This window comes from Heterodontus francisci, chromosome 10 (genome assembly GCF_036365525.1).
Source record: "Heterodontus francisci isolate sHetFra1 chromosome 10, sHetFra1.hap1, whole genome shotgun sequence".
NCBI classification, from domain to species: domain Eukaryota; kingdom Metazoa; phylum Chordata; class Chondrichthyes; order Heterodontiformes; family Heterodontidae; genus Heterodontus; species Heterodontus francisci.
Window position 1 is genome coordinate 17,575,108 of NC_090380.1, and position 21,588 is coordinate 17,596,695.

At 41.8% G+C, this 21,588-nt stretch overlaps 1 protein-coding gene across 2 annotated transcripts in view; it reads right to left on the minus strand.

The window, feature by feature from the left end:
- Positions 1-338: 338 nt before the first annotated feature.
- cog3 (component of oligomeric golgi complex 3) overlaps positions 339-21,588 on the minus strand; it is a 75,502-nt gene continuing 54,252 nt past the window's right edge. The window contains exons 18-24 of one of the 2 annotated variants that reach the window (XR_010975783.1): positions 13,503-13,591; positions 13,031-13,165; positions 11,656-11,731; positions 6,863-6,990; positions 4,667-4,765; positions 3,871-4,072; positions 339-3,219 (exon numbers count right to left, since the gene is read on the minus strand). Coding sequence is in view for 1 of the 2 variants with exons in the window: in XM_068040180.1 (XP_067896281.1) it covers positions 3,190-3,219; positions 4,667-4,765; positions 6,863-6,990; positions 11,656-11,731; positions 13,031-13,165; positions 13,503-13,591 (557 nt within the window). In the remaining variant the exon portion in view is untranslated. The remainder of the gene's footprint in view (positions 3,220-3,870; positions 4,073-4,666; positions 4,766-6,862; positions 6,991-11,655; positions 11,732-13,030; positions 13,166-13,502; positions 13,592-21,588) is intronic. The other variant, XM_068040180.1, reaches the window with a different exon arrangement.

The window sequence follows — 21,588 nt, forward strand, 5'->3', positions numbered from 1 at the left end:
TTTTGAGCAGCTCCAATTTGAATCGCTCCACCATTGGTGGCCGTGCCTTCAGTTGCCTAATACCTAAATTCTGGAATTCCCTCTCTACATCTCTCTGCCACCCCTTAAAACCTATCACTTTGACCAAACCTTTGGTCTTCTGACCTAATATCCCCTTATGTGGCACGGTCTCATTTTTTTGTTGTTTTAGAATGCTCTTGTGAAGTGCCTTGGGACATTTTATTATGTTAAAGGCACTATTTAAATATAAGTTATTGTTGAATCTAACACAGATGTGCTGCACTAACCATGTTGCGTGTATCTTAGACATGAAGTAGGAGTTCAAAAGCAACACGTACTTACTTGAAAACATTTTATTAAAACTATCAGATTGCATCGAGAAACTGTGGGGACAAGCATGTTTATATTATTAATCTTATTATGTACATACAATTTACATATGTAAACCCTTTAAAACACTTCAGCAAACAAAAATAATGTAATCAGAATCAGTAAATTGGGTCCATTTGTTAGTTGTCTCTAAGCGTCTCTGGAATAGACTACTGAAAGTGTCAACTAGGAGTCCAAATTTTAAAAAAACTTCTAAAGTATAAAATGCAGATTTACCTTTTATAGCAACTGTACTGCCACACCCTGCCCCAATTATATACACTGTAGTAAAATGTCATTTCATTCCATACAAGGAAACCAATATGTACATCGTGAATTCCCCCGAATTATTTTGTAGAGAAAATCATTGTTATTTCACAACATATACATTCATGTTACAGAGCGTTTTTCAATGCAAGCTGTTTTAACATAAACCCCTTTTGTTGGAACAGGTGAGCGAGACGCTGAAAACGTTCTGGACACCACCACCACTAAAATAAAGCATGTATAGACTAACCCCACAGAATATTCTATCCTGCTCCCAACTGGATGATTTCTGGAATAGATCACTTCTGCATTCAAAGCAGTAAAGGATGTTTTAAACCCTCAGTGCAGGAGTAACTCATGTTGCGATAGGGCTCTAGCCCTCCAGTACTATCCCTGACTGCCCTACCTTAGATTAGCTAACTCAGCACAGAACAGAGACCAACGCTTGGACTTTCCTGGACTCTGCATGTCACCCACTGAGGAAACAGGCAGTTTCATGGGGAAGAACTTAATCACGAAGCCAACTGAAAGCAAACACTTCAATTCCCAAGCATGTGAATTTTACTGAAGTTGACTCCTAACTTTGACCCCCACCCCCAACACAAGCACACACTATTTTATCATTTCCAATCGAGTATATTAGATGACAATCATTTGTCTGTGCGGGTGATACAATAGTGAAAGACTGACGAATGGCTCTTCGTACATTTGTACTGATTACCGGCCCAACTAACATTGAAGCTCAAGATTTAAAACACAAGGAAAAAAATAGGACAAATGAAACTTCTGCTGTTATCAGTGACCAAACAGCAAACTAACTTGATGCTTTTATTTCAGTAATATGGGACATATAATCTTTGCCATGTGTTTATTAAATCAAGCTTTATCGCAGTGTGATAAAATCCTCAGGCAATTGCCAATTTAATTTACAGCAGCAATAAGGGACATGCTAAAATGATTCGGCAATGAAAGGGACCTTTTTTCCAATTTACCCGTGTTCACTTAACAGTCTGTTTTATGTAGGTTAACGTTAAATCAGATAATGTTAAAATGCCTATCGTGGGATCTTCAAAGAACGAATTTACAAATGCTTGTATCTGGAAATGTAGTTTATATACAATTACAATTCATCACTAAGGAAAACTCCCACAGTGAGACATCTATGAGCCAATCTGTACTAGTTACAAGTTGTATATGTAACTGTAACTTGCACTGGTTATACTTCAGCAATCGGATGTACAGGCGATGCACAGATACCTAAGCAGACTACAGTTCCCTTATTGAACGAAGGTGCTTCCAGCCTGGAACACAAAGCAAGAAGTTTGCATCAAACTGGTACATTATGCATTAGCTGTTTATAAGAACAGAAAAACCCCAGTCCAGCACTGGCTTGGTAATTCATTACTGACCGACACATGGGCTAAGCTGAGGCAACTATGAAGTATAGACCCTGGAAAATCACACCACCTCGACCTCACTTCAATACAATCTCTGCAGTACTATGGAGAAAACTGTTGACAGGGAACTTGCAGCGTTTCGGGACACTGGTCTTTTACTTCTGGGACCTGGACTTAACCCAGTTCAGACTGATAAGAGTCTCTTCTGTAATCTGGCTCTTACATGATACGCACTTTTCCAGTCTCAATCCAGTTGTTAATTCGGCATTAACCAGCAATGACACTCAAAAGACTGGGCAATGGAAAGGGTCACAGTAGAGGACCGCTTTGTGGTTGAGCTGGTTGGAGCTGAGACATGGTGTTGTGGCAGGGTAGAGGGAGTTTTATGTTGCACCTAACTGCTATACCTTGATACTGACACAGAGCCTGAAATGGGAAGACTTCCATTCCTTAACACAAACATCCCTCACGTTGACGAGCACCAAAATGGGGTTTCAAAAAAAAAAACAGTTGCGACTGTGGATAATACAATACTAACACAAAGGATAAAAGGGAAGTCAATCTAAACTGTGCTCCAGTACAACACTTCAATGCTCCCTTTAATACATCAACATTCATTTACATAACTTTTACAACCATCACCATTTTTGTACCAATTTCAATCACATTTCCTCAGTTTAATGTACAATCCCATACCAAGTATAGATAATATACAAATATACATATATACCAAACAAAACAAATCCCTCAGGCTTTGTGAAATGAGCAATTACTTCGGGTAACCCCAGCCTCTTCAGTGATGAAGCAGAGTCTTTGGTAGGCAGGTCAGACATTAAAGAACTGACAATAGATCAGGTCTGGTTTTACCTGAAATTGTGAACAGGTGGCTCTCAGTTTAAGACCAGACTGTAGCTTTGATGTGGTGAGGAAGTAAGTAGTGTTATGCCAAATTCTTCATCAAACAGCCATAGCTTTTTGACAGCAGAGTTCTGCAGTGGCTACATATTAAGAGTCAGTATTCCCTGAAACACTCTTCTGCCAAGTATTTCATTTTAAATATCTTCCAACTCACTCTGTGCTTTTCCCTTCCCTAGTTGATGCCCAGTTTTAAATGTCGGAGATGTCCCCATTTTCTCTCCACTGTGTGACAGTGATTCTAATTGGAAGCAGACAACAACAGGTTTATCTGCAAGAAAAGGAAGGAGATAAAGTTAGAGCCATTTTAAAAGGACATGGACGAAAGGGATCTGCAAGTTTGACGTGTCCCTGGTTCAAACTGCACTGAATTCAAGGAGGAAAGAGGTTCCAACAATTTATACACCTTGATTTTAAAGAGAACTTCACTTCGTACCACAAGTAACCTCTCCAAAATTTGGCCTCCTCCATTCCAGGCCACTCCTGTAACTAATTGACTAGGCAAAAGGTCAGCAACATCCTGGAGAGATCACATCCCTTTTAATGAGGCAATAACTAGCTTTTAATCAGGATTTGGATTTCTTACACATACAAGGAGAGTACTTGGGTCTCCTTCCTTGAAGTAATTCATCAGGCTAGTATTTAGAGCCAAGAACTGGCTTCTTTGCTTTGACTGGGGTTAAAAAACACTGGAGGAATTGAGCTTTGAATCAAATACCCCAAACCCACTTAGTTTTGTGACAGGGTGAGTGTAGCTCAATACAACCCTCCTTCATGTCAATTAAATAGAAAAACATACCATGTCTAGTATAAACATTGGAACAGACCTGTTGGGTCAAATGCCCCTTTTCTGTACTATATGTTCTATGTAATTAAACGTATTTCAAAACAGATCTTAGAAACAAATGCAATATATAAACACCTTATGCAAGACATCAAACATTATCCCAAGCCAACTCATCTCTGGTGCAGGGATGGGGAGGTGGGGAGAGTTAACGGTTTGGCTTCTTTATGAGGTAGTTCCTGTATTTGATCTGTATTAAAATGTTGCCCCATAAGGATCCACCATCTCAGGTCTCCAGATTCAGCATGTTCCATAAGTGCTGTCAGCATCGCAAGGTGTGCTGTGCAATTTACGGAGGGTTAAATTAGAAATGATGGCTAGGTACAAAGCCCAACCACTTTACTAACAGTTTAATAACTTCTCAGAGTTACATCTGGACAATATTAACAAGCATGTAAATATGTGTCAGCACCATCAGCATAGGACTTTAAGCTAATCACCAATAACCGCAGAATACTCTGTACATTCCATGGTATTAATGTTGCCATCTTTATAAAACAAAGACTAACCATGAGCAATGCCACTGGAGATTAGCTAGCATTTACAACATTCCACATGAATGAGCCACATAAATAAAGGTTTTAAACTAGCATAACAAATTAAAATATATTTTCAGAACACGGCCCAGGAAGCTTTGGACTGATTTGACAATAACAGGCCCAGTCCTCCAACTGAACAAGTTATATTAATGACCCAACTAAATTATATATTCAGTCTGTACGACCGTGAGCAATAATAAATAAAAACACACACCAAAATCTTGTTTGGAAAGGGGCTAACACAAATCATAATTCCAGGGACAGCCATTAAACTCATCCTGGGAAATACCACAAAAACCTGTTTATCCATCATGCTGCACCTGGCTGGCTCTTACCTGGTCCATGGAGGGGCAAGCTATAATCTGCAGGTCCTCACCACTGAAATCCTCCTGCAGTACTCCATGCAGCTTCTGGAATGTCTGTTGGATGTTACTCTAAAGAGAGAAAAAAATACTAAGAATAGAGACTGTGAGGAATGTTCTCAGGAAATCAGTCGGTATCAGACATGAATGTGCCAGTATCACTGTTAACTGGAACTCGTCACACAAAAAAATCCAGCAGTAACACAGATGTGACAGCTTGCATCTTATTTTGCGCTGTGCATTGCATACCAGCGCTAAGACACCAGGGATGACACAAAAGAATTAGTATCACTCCAGAACGCAACCTTCCCACATCTTAAAAGGGAGGGAGTTAGTGGAACTCGTTCAAGAACATGGGCAAAATGTAATGATATCTTCAAAGAAACACTTCAGGATAACTATTTGTCATTATCTTAACTCTGAATAGTTGGTTAAGTAACAGGCCATAAGTGATTTAAAGGTAGACATCTTGCTACAAAGATGGGGTATTTCCAAGGTTGGGCATTAAAACATGGTAAGTGTCCAATTTCAGTTACTGGAGTAGTGGGAATCTGGAACAAATTGGATTCTACCAGTGTTGTCTGAGAATTATTTACCATAATATTTCTGTAAGGTTAAATTCAACCTCTCAACAGTAAGGCAGCAGTCTAGAACTAGACTGGTTACAATTATCAGTGAACAAAGGTGGGTCGGTACCTAAAAACTTCAGCATTTTCTGGCAGTGAGTAGGTTGCTCCCTTGCAACACCTGAAAACACTAGGTGTTATTGTTTGAGTAATTTCATTCACACAGTAATGGGCCCAGCTAGAGGAGATACTGAGGAACCCTGTGGGAGCACTTTGATTGATAGGTCACTGGGGTGAACCTGCCATCAACAACAACTTGCATTTATTTAGTGCCTTTAACATAGTTAAAATATCCCAAGGCAGGTGCATTATCAGACAAAATATGACACTGAATCACGTAAAAAGGTATTAGGTCAGGTGACCAAAAGAGTGGTCAAAGAGGTTTTAAGGAGAGTCTTAAAGGAGAGAGTGTTCAAGAGGTGCAGGGGCTTAGGGAGGGAATAGCTTAAGGCCTGGACAGCTGAAGGCATTGCTGCCAATGGTGCAGCAAAGAAAACTGTGGATGTGCAAGGGGCCAGAATGGCAGGAGTGCAGAGAATTTGGAGGGTTGTAAGGCTGGAGGAAGGTATAGATAGAGAGAGAGACAGAGAGAAGCGTATCTATGATTTTACAGTTAGTACACTGTGGCGTTATTTTCTTATTGCCGAGGGGTGTTTGAAATTGATTGTATTTCATGTAAAATGAATGAACAGTGCACAATCTGCTTTTTTAGAAGAAATACACCAATTTCAATTTCCTGTCCTTCTCTCAAGGAGATGCCTTGAAGAACAGAAATCATCTTCCTTCACAAAGCCCGAGGGGCTATTCATGTGCCAGCTCAGACTGACTGTCAGCAGGCTTTTGATTGCTTGCGGGCGGATGCAGGGCAGGAAGGGGGAAGGAACAAGAGCAAAGCCTGATCCTAGCTTCTTCCAACATCCATCTACTCTTCAAGAACTGTAACAAGGGTTCAAACTGTATCGCCTTAAAATCAGCTTAAAATAATCAGGTGAGAGATGAGATGGAAAGTCTGACACCATTTCAGGCCAAGACAGTTTCAGTAGAAATATAATCAGCTCAAGCTTTTTAAAATTTGTAAAATTTTAAAGAGATCACATTATTCACTGAAAGTCATTAAGCTAACTTTCCTAACTATTTTCATCAATATACTTGGGTCACTGGTAGTCACGTACCAGTGGCTTTTATTTAGCACACTTTGGCTCAGTTTGTTGAGTTATGCCTCTCTCCAATCCACAGGCACTGAGGACAACTGCCAGCTGATCCCATTTGGCGGAGTCCCTCCTCCCTGTAACCCCAATTGAGATCAGCTGACTAAGCAGAGGGTGGACTATAAGTCAATCTATTTTGTTCAGACTTGAAGTACCTAACAGATAATGAGTGCAGTGCTCTTTTCAGATCTAATTGGTTATAAATGCAGGCATGGTACATGTTACGCACGATACAATTACCAAAAATAAATCTGCTTTAAAACACTGGCATACAAGTTCATCTCAACTGGGTCCAGTGTACATCATAGAGCTTTACAAGAAAGATCATGACTTACCCGCACAGGTTTAAACAGGATGAATTCTGTATCCTTGTTGGACAAATACAAGGACAGACTTCTCAAGGTCAAAGGCAGTTGAACTTTGATCGTTTTATATGTGGAAGACACGACATCATTGATTTTTGCTGAATATTCATAAGAAACAAAGTCTGTTTTAATATCTTGACTGTGAATACAAACCTTGCAGAAGTGTTTGAAGTGAGGCAGCCACCCTACAAACCTCCTTCAGATGGGCTTTTACACTTCTACCTTGTACAGAAATGCAATAGTGCACCAAACCCAAATTTGGCCCTTATTTATGCAGTATCAGTCAGCCTTGGCTCATTGAGTAGTAGTCTCACTTCTTCAAGCCCCACCTCCAGGACTTGAGTGTATAACCTATGATGATACAGCAGTGCAGTACCAAGGGAACGCTGTATTGTCAACAGTGCCATCTTTCCTATACAAGTGGAATTCCCCCCAGTATCCTGCCCAACACTCCTCCCTCAACTGGAACAGATCAACTGATCATTTCTCATGCTTGTTGATCGAGAGACAATGCTAAGTGAAAACTGAGTCGGGTTTACCTAAATAACAGTGATTGAATTTCTACAGTAAATTGTTGGGAAACATTTGGGATGTCCTGAGGACTTGATAAGGCACTTTAAAAATGCAAGTTCTTTCTTTCTGTCACAGTCAATGGTGCAAATGAGTTGAACTAACAGACTACAGGTGCCAGTATATATTGGTGGCAGCAGGTAAGACAAATGGTAAATGTTTTTCTTTCCTCAGAGTGGAGGGAGAATCCCAGCTCTTAAAGGCTACGGGCCAAGTGCTGGAAAATGGGATTAGAATACTTAGGTGCTTGATGGCATGCACAGACACGATGGGCCGAAGGACCTGTTTCTGTGCTGTATAACTCTATGACTCTACAATTTGCAGTCATATGAAGGTGAGCAGCTAGAGATTTCTGGAGGGCGAGGGTGCACAGCCAGAGGTTATGGCCCACATTGGTACCAACGATATAGGTCGAAAAAGGGATGAGATCCTGCAGGCTGAGTTTAGGGAGTTAGGAAAGAGATTAGCAAGCAGGACCTCAAAGGTAGTAATCTCCGGACTACTCCCAAGGCAATGTGCTAGTGAGTATAGATATAGGACAATACACCAGATGAACGCATGACCTGAGAGATGGAGCAGAAGGGAGGGCTTCAGATTTCTGGGGCATTGGGACCAGTTCTGGGGAAGGTGGGACCCGTACAAGCTAGACAGTTCTACACCTGAACATGACTGGGACGAATATCCTTGCAGGAAGGTTTGCTAGTGCTGTTGGGGATGGTTTAAACTAGACTGGCAGGGGGAATGGGAACCCGAGCACAGTCTTAGGACAAATTCAGGGCAGGGAACGGGAGGCAGAAAATTAGCGAGTGACTCTGAAAGACAGAAGAAAAGGTTAAAAGTGCACAGCACAGGAAGTTGGCAGTGTTAAAAGGTATTTAAATGCAAGGAACATAGCAAATAAAGCCGATGAACTGAGGACATAGATAGACACGTGGCAGCATGATAATTGCTATAATGGAAACTTGGCTTAACAAGGGGCACAAATTGCAGCTCAACATCCTCGGATATAGAGTTTTCAGGTGGGATAGAGAGGGGGATAAAAAAAAGAGGGGGTGCAGCATTATTGGTTAAAGAATCAATTACAGCTATGAGGAGGGATGATATACTAACTGAGTCATTAAATGAAGCCATATGGGTTGAGCTCAGAAATAAAAAAGGGGCAGCCACACTACTAGGAGTGTACTATAGACCCCCAAATAGTCAGAGGGAGATAGAAGAACAAATATGTAGGCAAATTACTGAGAGCAAAAACTATAGGCCAATAATAGTTGGGGATTTCAACTACCCGAATATCAACTGGGATACAAACAGTGTGAAGAGCACAGAGGGCACAAAACACTTGAACTGCATTCAAGAGAACATTTTTAGCCAGCATGTAACAAGCCCAATGAGAGGGGGTGCAATTCTAGATTTAGTCTTAAGAAATGAAGCTCGGCAAGTGGATGAAGTAGCAGTGGGTGACAATTTTGGAGATGGTGACCATAATACAGTTGAATTAGCATTATTATGGAAAAGGACAAGGAAAGAACAGGAGTAAAAGTTCTAAATTGGGGGAAGGCAAATTTTACAAAGCTGAGAGGTGACTTGGCGAAAGTGGGCTGGATACAGCTACTTGAAGGAAAATCAGTGGCAAACCAGTGGGAGGCATTCAAAAGCGAGCTTCTACAGGCACAGTGTAAACATGTCCCCGCAAAGAAAAACTGTGGTACTGTCAAATCTAGAGCCCCCTGGTTATCTTGAAGCATAGAGGGCAAGTTACAGCAGAAAAAGAAAGCTTATGACAGTCAAAAAAATGTAATACTTTAGAAAGCCTAGGAGTATAGAAAGTGCAGGGATGAAGTAAAAAAGGAAATTAGGAAAGCAAAGAGAGGACATGAAAAAATATTGGCAGGTAAAATCAAGGAAACCCAAAGATGTTTTATCAGTACATTAAGAGCATGAGGATAACTAAGGAAAGGGTAGGGCCTATCAGAGATGTCCAAGGGAACTTATGCGTGGATGCAGAAGATGTGGGCAGGGTTCTTAATGAGTACTTTGTCTCTGTCTTCACAAAGGAGAGGGTTGATGCAGACATTGTAGTTAAAGAGGAGGAGTGTGAAATATTAGCTATGATAAGCATAAAGAGAGAGGAAGTACAAGAGGGTCTGACATCCTTGAAGGTGGATAAATCACCAGGACTGGATGGATTGTATCCCAGGCTGTTAAAAGGAAGCCAGGGAGGAAACAGCAGATGCTCTGAGGATTATCTTCAAATCCTCACTAGATATAGGTGAGGTACCAGAGGATTGGAGGTCTGCAAACATTGCACCATTGTTTAAAAAGGGTGTGAGGGATAGACCAAATAATTATAGGCCGGTCAGTCTGACCTCGGTGGTGGGCAAATTATCAGAATCATGTCGGAGAGATAGGATAAACTATCACTTAGAAAGGCACAGATTAATCAGAGATAGCATGGATTTGTTAAGGGAAGGTCGGGTCTTATTAACTTAATTGAGTTTTTTGAGGACGTAACAAGGAGGATTGATGTGGATCGTGCAGTGGATGTTGTCTACATGGATTTTAGTGAGGCATTTGACAAGATTCCACATTGCAGACTGGTCAGAAAAGTAAAAGCCCATGGAATACAAGGGAATGTGGTGAGCTGTATCCAAAATTGGCTTAGTGACAGGAAACAAAGGGTAATGGACAACAGATGTTTTGTGAATGGAAGGCAGTTTCCATTGGCATTCCACAGGGCTCAGCATTGGGTCTCTTGCTGTTTGTGGCATAGATTAATGATTTGGACATAAAGGTGGGAAGCATGATTGGGAAATTGGCAAATGACAGAAAAATTCGCCATGTAGTTGATAGTGAAGAGGATAGCTGCAGACTCCAGAATTATATCAATGGTTTGGTTGAGTGGGCGGAAAAGTGGCAAATGGAATTCTAATGCATTTGGGGAGGGCAAACAAAGCAAGGGAATACACAATAAACGGGAGGATATTGAAAGGGGTACAGGAAGTGAGAGACCTTGGAGAGCATGTCCACAGGTCCCTGAAGGTGGCAGAACAGGTAGATAAAGTGAAGGTGGCGGCATCTGGAATGCTTTCCTTTATTGGCCGAGGTATAGAATAAAAAGCAGACATGTAATGCTGGAACTGTATAAAACACTGGTTAGGCCACAGCTTGAATATTGCGTACAGTTCTGGTCACATTACAGAAAGCACATAATTGCTCTGGAGAGAGTACAGAGGAGATTTACAAGAACGTTGCCAGGGCTTGAAAGTTGCAGCTGTGAGGAAAGATTGGATAGGCTAGGGCTGTTTTCCTTAGAACAGAGGAGGCTGAGGGGTGACTTAATTGAGGTGTACAAAATTATGAGGTGCCTAGATAAAGTAGACAGGAAGGACCTGTTTCCCCTAGCGGAGAGGTCAATTACCAGGGGGCACAGATTAAAGGTGATTGGCAGAAGGATTAGAGGGGACATGAGGGTGGTGGGTGTCTGGAATTCACTGCCCAGATCAGTGGTGGAGGCAGAAACCCTCAACTCATTTAACAAGGTAGCTGGACCTGCACCTGAAGTGCTGTAACCTGCAAGGCTATGGATCAGGTGCTTGTGGGAGAATCTAGAACTAGGGGTCACTGTTTAAAAATAAGGGGTCGCCCATTTAAGACAGAGATGAGGAGAAATTTTTTCTCTGAGGGTTGAGAGTCTTTGGAACTCTCTTCCTCAAAAGGCGGTGGAAGCAGAGTCTTTGAATATGTTGAAGGCAGAGGTAGATAGTTTCTTGATAAGGGGGTGAAAGGTTATCGGGGTAGGTGAGAAAGCAGAGTAATCAGTTCAGCCATGAACTTATTGAATAGAGGAGAAGGCTCGAGGGGCCAAGTAGCCTACTCCTGCTCCTAATTCATATGTTTGTATGTAAGGTAGGATTAGATTGGGCGGTTAGTTTTCTCAGCCAGCGCAGATACGATGGGCTGAATGGCCACTTTCTGTGCCATAACTTTTCTATGGTTCTATGCAAGTTCCCTTTCGATAAGGGACATCGCCTCCCAGAACACCATCTCATGTGGGAAAAGTTTGTTCTATCAAAAAATTGCAACAGATATTGTTTAAAACATTTTTTTTTAAATCATCTCAACCAGAAATAAAAACACAACCCAAAGCAGAACTGAAGTAAAACATAGTTCAAACAGAATGGAATCAAACGTACCTGGTTGTGCCCAGGGCTGCTGTGCTAGACTATATTTTGGCCCTCCCTGATGACCCATAGTTTTTAATGCTGACACCTACACAATATAAATTCAGTGTTATTACTGTAGATCACAGGAAGATGGTACAAATATTAAGACAGATCTGCATAAATTACTATCTCCATTTTGTTTAAAAATATACCATAGAATATAACTAGTGCTGATTATAGCTCTGTATACAAGATAAACTGCTTGCAAAAATTGAGTATGGTAGTGTACCGTTTACATTACTGGACTAGTAATCCAGAGACGTGGACTAACAATCTAGAGAACATGAGTTAAACTCTATCATGGCAGCTTGAGGATTTGAATTCAGTGACAAAGAAAAATTCTGGAAATAAAAAGCTGGTGTCAGTAAAAGTGACCATGTAGCTATTGGATCGTTGTAAAAACAGCACTGATTTTTAGGGAAGGAAACCTGCCGTCCTTACCCAGTCTGGCTTATAATGTGATCACAGTCTCACACCGTGGTTCACTCTTAATTACCTGAGCCACTTAGTTGTATTGAACTGCTATTTTAGGGCAACTAAGGATGGACAATAAATGTCAGACTTGCCCATATCTGAAAAATGAATAATGACAATTACACAACATGCCTCAAACTCTAATGTGTAAACTTATGATGTTATTTTGAGCCAAGAGGATCAATGCCCTGACACTGCATTGGCTTCACCTAATAGCTGGAAACATTGCGAAGGAACTCTAATCAATCTAGTTGTTAACTCCATTCAGGTAGGCAACAAGTGGGTCAAATCTTGTTCACTCCAATTGTGCTCTAAAACAAAACCTCTGTGCAAGCATAACATGGCACTTGAGAATTAAATGACAGTGCAGCTACTCTCATACAAGTAACTGTAATCCAATCAGGAAAAGATACTTGTGGCAAAAACAAGAAATGCTGGATTCACTCAGCAGGTCTGGCAGCATCTGTGGAAAGAGAAGCAGAGTTAATGTTTCGGGTCAGTGACCCTTCTTCGGAACCGAAGAAGGGTCACTGACCCGAAACGTTAACTCTGCTTCTCTTTCCACAGATGCTGCCAGACCTGCTGAGTGAATCCAGCATTTCTTGTTTTTGTTTCAGATTTCCAGCATCCGCAGTATTTTGCTTTTATTAAAGATACTTGTGGGCTTGGTACGATAGAAACAATTATCCTTTTCGATGCCCAAAGCCTTGACAAGAGTACTAGGTATTCATCCCAGTACTCCAACTGGTCAGCCCAATACTAGGCCGTCTATTTAATACCATAGGTGAAAGTATAAAGATCCCAGTCAGCAGCACCAGCACACACCACCCAGAGTTACAAGCACCAGGTTACAATACAAATACTTGCTTACTTTGGTCATGAACTCTTCCAGGTTTCCCACAAAGAGTCTGGTTTGGTGCTGAATGAACTTTTCACAACCAAACTTCAAATTACGGTCTACTTCCTTCTTCGAGTCTATATAATGTTCTTTAATCTCTGGAGACCCCTAGATGGAGACGAGAAGAATTATCTATTCCCCACATTATTACTCATTCAAATACTTAAATCCATTTCAAGTCAACAACTTCTATAAAGACCCGGAGTTATACTGCTCGGACTGAGCATCGCAAAACCCAATGTAAATTTGCCTGGTTTATTCATTAATGCCCATTTTATTGTATGAGGGTACATGACAGGGAGCTCCGGCACACATTTTCCTCAGTGGGAAAGGTTTTTTGCTGGTTCATTCCAGTTGCTGAGTTGTGTATTCCACAACTCCACACTTAATGCTCCCCACTATTATCAACAGCTCCCAAGAACACGGAACATACTTTGAACCATACCTCAAGCAGGAATTCGAGGATGGAATTGTTGCTGCTCAGCCTGAATAGTCTGGGGACAGATCTAGGGTTCAGCATTTTAAATGCTGCGTCTGTAATAGAAAATATTCAAATGTCAAACATCATGTTAACTAAAGCAATCAAATGCCAAACAGAACAGCTTAAACACACTGAACTTGGCCTAAAAGAGAAAGCATTATATCTAAATGGCCAGAAATGAATGCAGATTCACTCTCTGGCTTGAGCTTGTTCCCACAGATCTATTTATAATGTATTGTTTCTATACTCTCAACAGGGACCCCTGCCATTTTCCATCCATTAATTTTAATGGGCAGTAAAATCATGAACTGCATGCGCGCCATTTTCCAAGAGGAGCTCTCTGTGGGGAGCATTCAATTGGGCCCAGTCATGCACTGCAAGAGTTAAACAGCGATATCAAAATCATATTACAGATAGGACATCAACAATCGGACAGCAACAATAGGTCAAAACAAAATACGACACAGTTTTACCTTAAAAAAGCAAAGTGATTCCTGACAATGCAGCGGCCTGCTGACATGAGAGTGCGCCAAGATGCGCACATGCAGAGCTACATCTTGCCAGGACTAAGTGGCGCATGCGCGATAAAGCGTCATTGGGTATCCAGTCCCCCACTTGGCTGCAGGAAGCAGCTGAATGGGACTGAGGCTGGAGCTCAATCCCCATCACTTGCTCCTGCCCCACTAGGCACCTAGTGGTTGTGCTGTCAGCTCTCATCAACCACCCCACCACCCCCCCCAGCAACTCACTCCAGGCCTCAACACTTCCTCCCCTCAGTCGCTCCAGACCTCGCTGCTCCCCCCCCCCCACCCCCCCATTCCACTGGCCGATTGTTTCCCGCTCATGCCACCCTGCCCTCCAACCGTTCACTCCCCGCTCCCCCACGGCCGCTGGCTCTAGGCAGTGCCACTTCCCTCCTCTCGGCCACTCGCTCCTACTTTGCCCCTTGTGGCCATCCTTTCTTCTTCGGATGGCACGTGGTGACTGATCAAACGTGGGAGTGAGTGGCCGAGAGGAGGGAAGTGGCGCTGCCCAGAGCTAGCAACCGGAGAGGTGCGAGTGGGGAACAATCGGCCAGGGAAGTGGGGGAGGGAGAGCAGTGAGGTCTGGAGCCAGTGGCTGGGGGAGGTGTGGCCGGTGGCGAGGATGGGGAGAAAGCAAGTTGCCGAAGAGAAAGAGCGGCCAGTGGGGCGGGAGCTAGTAGCTGCCTTCGGGTGAAATCAAACCTGGTCAGTCACATACACGAATCACAATAATGAATTGGCAGCACATTTTATACTCTGCCCGATTTTCTTTTCCATCCGTCGCAGTGCCAATTCACTATCTTTCAATGGAAATTCAATCATAACATTCCTTTTGTGTTTAATAGGATTACTGGAATATTAAATGGATCTGAGGGTTGCAGTTAGTATCCTATAACTACATTGTAGCATATTACTGGGCTTGTATCCAACTTAATGTAAGGTTAGTTTGCTAGAACAATCTAGCCATCAGCATTTCCTGTGATAAATTGAGCGGCGCCATCTTTAATCCTGGCAGCTGCCTGCAATTCCAGCTGAAGAGACTGCATTTGCACAGGTGCAAGTACTGCGCCACCTAGTGGTTGCATTGTCAGCAAACGCAGCCGAAAAATAGACAGCCAGAGAGAGACGGCCCCAGAAGGTGAAGCTACTTTTAACAGCTTGAGTTCCAGCCAAGCTAGGAAGTACACTTCTGATGAAAGATCAGACCTGAAACGTTAACTCTGCTTCTCTCTCCACAGATGCTGCCTGACCTGCTGAGTATTTCCAACACCTTCTGTTTTTATTCCAGGAAGCAAACTGCCCTGCTGAAAAAAAAATCTGACATCTACAGTATAGAGCTAGAAGTAACCCATCACCTTCAACAGATTCTTCAATCAAGAGATCAATCTACAATCATCTCAGGTTCACATCCATCTAGAGCTTGATTATCAAGAGAATTCAACAGGTTTATCATAACCTTTCCACCCCCTCCTCCCCCAATGAAAACCACCTTCCTTTTTCCTTCCTCTATCTGTCTCTTGTTTGTGTGTGAGCAAATGCGAGTGGATGCAGTTGTTGACAATTTTAGGATAAGACATATTAGTCAATAAACAATTGAGATTGAGGCAAATTTAGAAGGGTGGGTTAGTAAATGTGCGGATGACACTAAGGTCGTTGGAGTTGTGGATAGTACCGAAGGATGTTGTAGGGTACAGAGGGACATAGATAGGCTACAGAGCTGGGCTGAGAGATGGCAAATGGAGTTTAATGCGGAAAAGTGCGAGGTGATTCACTTTGGAAGGAGTAACAGGAATGTAGAGTACTGGGCTAATGGGAAGATTCTTGGTAGTGTAAATGAGCATAGAGATCTTGGTGTCCAGGTGCATAAATCCCTGAAGGTTGCTACCCAGGTTAATAGGGCTGTTAAGAAGGCATATGGTGTGTTAGCTTTTATTAGTAGGGGGATCGAGTTTCGGAGCCACGAGGTCATGCTGCAGCTGTACAAAACTCTGGTGAGACCGCACCTGGAGTATTGCGTGCAGTTCTGGTCACCGCATTATAGGAAGGATGTGGAAGCTATGGAAAAGGTGCAGAGGAGATTTACTAGGATGTTGCCTGGTATGGAGGGAAGGTCTTACGAGGAAAGGCTGAGGGACTTGAGGTTGTTTTCGTTGGAGAGGAGGAGGAGGAGAGGTGACTTAATAGAGACATACAAGATAATCAGAGGGTTAGATAGGGTGGATAGTGAGAGTCTTTTTCCTCGGATGGTGATGGCAAACACGAGGGGACATAGCTTTAAGTCGAGGGGTGATAGATATAGGACAGATGTTAGAGGTAGTTTCTTTACTCAGAGAGTAGTAGGGGCGTGGAACGCCCTGCCTACAACAGTAGTAGACTCGCCAACTTTAAGGGCATTTAAGTGGTCATTGGATAGACATATGGATGAAAATGGAATAGTGTAGGTCAGATGGTTTCACAGGTCGGCGCAACATCGAGGGCCAAAGGGCCTGTACTGCGCTGTAATGTTCTAATGTTCTAAAAAAAAAGACATTCTGTTTTTAAAAACTACAAGAAATCCTGTCGCTGTCCATTTATTTGAGAAGTAAAACACCAAGGGGCTAAATTTTAATGCAAATACACTTGCTGCGGTCAGGTGGGGAGTTGAACAGTGGGAACCAACCATGTCACACCACGTGGTCATAACATTACCTCATTTGAAAAATGGAGAACTGGGGGAAAAAGTACTCATGTCTGAGTCAAAACATGTCTTGAATGATTCATACAGGCTGAGTTTCACAAAGAAACAATTAACAGCGCAATTTCATCTGATTAATACCATTCTTTAGATGTATTTTTAAAGCCGGTTAGAATGTAAATCCAACCTAAATCTGGAGTCAGAAGCTCATCTGACGGCAGGCAGTGTCTTCCTGGAGCAGGTAGTCTTGCTCCACTTCATTTTGGAGCCAGTTCAGGCCTCAACATCCAACTAGATTTACAATCAGTGCAAAGCTGATGGTGGAAATGTGCACTAAAAATGTGATCTCAACACAAAAACAGGGAAATGCTTCATGAATGCAAGACATTTTGAAACATATATAATGCTCCAATGACAAGCCAACTATTTGGCTTGGTCCTTGTCCAGCATACCGAGCCGCCTACCTAGAACTGAACGGCTACAAATCTGTAAGGAAAATCTGCACCCTTCCTGAGAACAAGTTTGTAGAGTAAAAAACACAAGACTGATCATCTTCTAAATTTGAAAAACAGACTCTATTTAAACCCCATTATCTGTACTTAGATTCCACACTAGTGTCACTGTGTCTCCTACTTCAGTGAATCTGATAGACAAGTAGCCCAGACTGTATCCAAACATTAAATGTACTTTTATCATTTAAAGAGGTAAACTTCTAAAGGTTGGACTTATCTCACGAGACACTTCTCATCACTCTCCCTCCCAGAGTTGTGGGAGTTCAATGGTGAGCAACCAATATCAAGCCAACAAAGAAAATCAAGCCTTAGTAATTAAGACTGGAATTGAAACTTGCCTCTTTTGTGTCAACCTTTATTCAGTGGGTAGCACTCTACTCCAGAGATGAGCACATAATCTCCACTGACACTTCTATACAGCACTGAGGGAATGCTGTACTGTTGGGAGCAATATTGAGCTGAGGCTTCATCTATCTTCTCAGCCAGATATAAAAGATCCCATGCAACTATTCAAAGAGGAACAAGGGAGTTTTCCCCAGGGTCCGGGCCAACATTTATCCCTTCATTGACACCTAAAACACATTCTCTGGACATTGTTACGACCGAGGCTGGAGGAATGCACTGCCTTTCTCTAGTTCCACTTCTCCATGGGTCACAAAATATATTTAAATGATTGACCCAGTTACCGATACAGCCAATTATATACTTTATTTTAGTTTCTGAATAAAATCCACCAACCAGGTTTCTTTAATAAACAAATTATTAATTTATTAAAAACAAAACTTATTCAGTAAAGATGCAAAACATTAACACAGGTTGAAATATGAAAGTTCCCTTCTAAATTAGCCCAACACACACACGCACACACGGTAAAGGGAAAATAAAGACGTTTTTTCTTCAGTGATCTCTTTACAAAAAAAAGACAAAAAAAAACTTTGGCCAAATACTTGCTAATTCTTGAAGGAAAAGAAGAGGATATGGAATGATATCAGTTGTTCCTTTATTCTGGTATCCCAAATACACGTCGACGGCTACCATTGGGATCTTTTTTAGCAGTTCTCTTCTGGCGACGTTGAGGATTAGTCTGGCAGGCTTCCAGGAGAAATGCAGGAACAGGGGTTTCAGCTATCACACTGGATTTTCAAGGTTTCTCAAAGAGGCGATAAAAGGGTGAGCTGGTTGCTTCTCTTAGCAGGCTTACCCCAACTGACTCAAAACAATATCCAAAATGAAACCAGCTCTTGACCACCATAAATCTTGACATGTCACTTCTCTGTGAACAACTCCTCTTAGTCACCAAGGCTCCAGCTGTTTAATTAGCTTAAGACATGCGACATCCAATAAGTTGTTTTTAAACAAAATCTCAAGTTCGTCCAGTGACCCTTTTTTTTGAAAAAAAAACAAAGTCCAGCATCTATGGATTCTCTTCAGTCTTTCAAATGAATGCATTCCCACAATTTTAAACACGAGTCCCCAAAAAAATATTTAAAAATGGAAGCACTTTCATAACATTTATCTCATTGCTGTTTGTGGGACCTGGCTGTCATGTTTATCTGTATTACAAAAGTGCTCTTCTAAAGTATGTCATTGGCTGTGAACCGCTTTAGGATGTCCTAAGGTCTTGAAAGGCGTTACAGAAATGCAATGGTTGGAGCCAGTGGGGTACACCAAGAACCAACCTTTTAATCCTCTTACAAAAAGCAAAATACCGTGGCTGCTGGAAATCAGAAACAAAAATAGAAAATGCTGGAAATACTCAGATCAGGCAGCACCTGCGGAGAGAGAAGCAGAGTTAGCGTTTCAGATCCATGTGATCTTTCTCTCAGTTCTGATGAAAGATCGCACTGACCCGAAATGTTAACTCTGTTTTTCTCTCCACAGATGCTGTCTGACCTGCTGAGTATTTACGCCATTTTCTGTTTTTGTTTTAAACCTCTTGCACTGATTTCTGCCAGAGAACAGCAGCTACGCTTGAAGCCAACCTCTTAGATAACAAAGGACTCTTCTTTTAAACTGAAAAGGCATTAAACGAGCTCTAGTAACCTGTAACTATCAACAGTTACACATCTTAACAAGAAATTTAAAAATTAAACTCCATGAACCCACAAATGTTAATATTCCTGTCAGGAGAACTGAAAGGTAACAAGAAGCACAGAATAATTCCATGATCTTTACTTGCTGCGCTCATTGTTTATTGCCCATCTTGTTTTATAAAACATGTTGACAGAGCATTGACAACATCAGAACACAGATAACTGGGTTTTTGTCCATTCACTCTCCATACTTGTGGGCTTGAAGGACAATTACTGTTGCAGTATTAAATTCACCCAAACAAGCTTAAATGTTTTTTTTTTAAACTGAAGTCTAGATGAAGGGCTAAGACCCACAGTGTAGGAGAGCAAAGACAAGATCCCTGAAGGAACAATTCCAATTGGAGATTATTTGCTGAGGGGGAATGGGTGAGTAACATGGCATATTTGTAATTTAGATGAAGTCAGAGGAGAAAGTTTGGAAGAGCATGGATCATGGTGATATTGACAAAACAGAGGAAGACAAGAAAGGTCACGAGGGAGGGAGGGCAGGCGGGGCATGAGAAAGAAGCTGCAAAATGGCCAAAAAGCACACTGGATATGTACAGACAATGACTCTGAAGCAGAAAGATAAGAATAGGATTAAATAAACAAAATTTTTATTTCTTACAACCTGTCCAGAAGTGCAAAATGCTGTTAGAATAATCCAGCTCAACATCAGACAGAAGTCAAGTATTGGATGGATTTGAGCTTTCTATAAAGGTGAGAGTTGCTGAGGAAAAGAAGTGCTTTGGTAAAAAGGAAGAAATGAAGGCTCCAAGAGACAGTTCCAGCACGATACCAAGAACATGAACACACGAAGTTGGGTTAAGGGTTCAGCTGTTGAAAGGCAAGAAATGATAGCCATTGGCAAGATATGAAGAAATTGTCTATAATTAAAATGAACAAGATTTTTACTGTCCCACCAACAGAAATGGAGGCGATCAAGACAAAGGTGATTTAGTTGTCATGAGGGGAATGGATTGTGTGTGCGATGAACCTATGTAGCCCTGAAGGTGGAATCATCAGGAGGAGAGTGGACATGGCTCCAGCTGGGGGCCCACAGTAACTGGCATAGGAGTGAGTGGTTTCAGATCCTGCCACGGGCTTCTGAGATGCCTACAGCCATGACAGATGATTTGCTAACCTGGACAAGTGCAGACTTCCAGAGGCATACGACAAAGACATTATCAGCAGGCATGTAGCCATACATTTTGCAGACCAGAATTTTGCAGATGATGGTCAATTTGACAGTCAACAGCAGCTTCTGTAAATCTAGTGAATACATGGTTTCTTGGTGGGGAATAGACCTCTAAAGTTGAGCTCGGAGTCCTTTGGAGAGTCAGCAGTAGACTGAGTGGAAACTGACTGCTACGGTCCAATCTATTTGATCAGTCTCCTTTGGAGAGCTTTGACAATCCAATCAGATTTAATCCACATTGTATCAATTAAATATTCTGGCCCCTTCCAAAAGTTTGAAACTTTGTACCTTGAGACCAAGCTGTAGCAGGCATGGAGATTCAACAGTAAAACAGTCGCACTCAAGTCCTTAACTAAAAAGCTTCTTTAAAAAGAGATACTTGGTTAGGCTTCTAGCTTATTTATGATTTTGTTTTAAAATTGTTCGGCTACGGAGCTCCGTTTACTTACCGCACCAGCTCATTGCCTCGTACTGGCTGGCACACAGTTTTGCCCATGTGGTAGCAGCACATACAACGCGAGAGCAAAACCATGCGTCAGCCAGCTAACAATACCATAAGGATGTATTCCCCTTCACCTGTACCTCTACTAGAAACTGCACAACGTATAAGGAGCTTATTAATGTTCAAATGCAATGGAGAAAGTGGTTAGTTGTTCTGGAAAATACAACACAGCATACAGTATTATCCACTACAAAGGCTATTACACTGTTAGTATAAAACAGAGAGAAAACACATCATACACAAAACAGGATTAATATCCTTGCAAGGTCAGTCAACAGAACAGTTTCGCTAGACATGCAGTTGCAGGTTAGAAGATTATGTGACTGCTTTCGAAAGCAGCTCTGACCATTCATAGATATGCTAATCTGGTAAAACCACTGCACTTATAGTCTAGTCCAAGTATTACCATCAGGAGGGAAGAGGCCACTATCCAAATACCTGGCGATAGCCTCTGAGGATTTACCACACCTAAGCTGAATTGCTTTTAGAACCAGTTTACCAGTGCTGAGAATCCTCCAAATCACGGTATAAAGCTTGCTCAGAACAAAATACCATAAATTTCTGAATT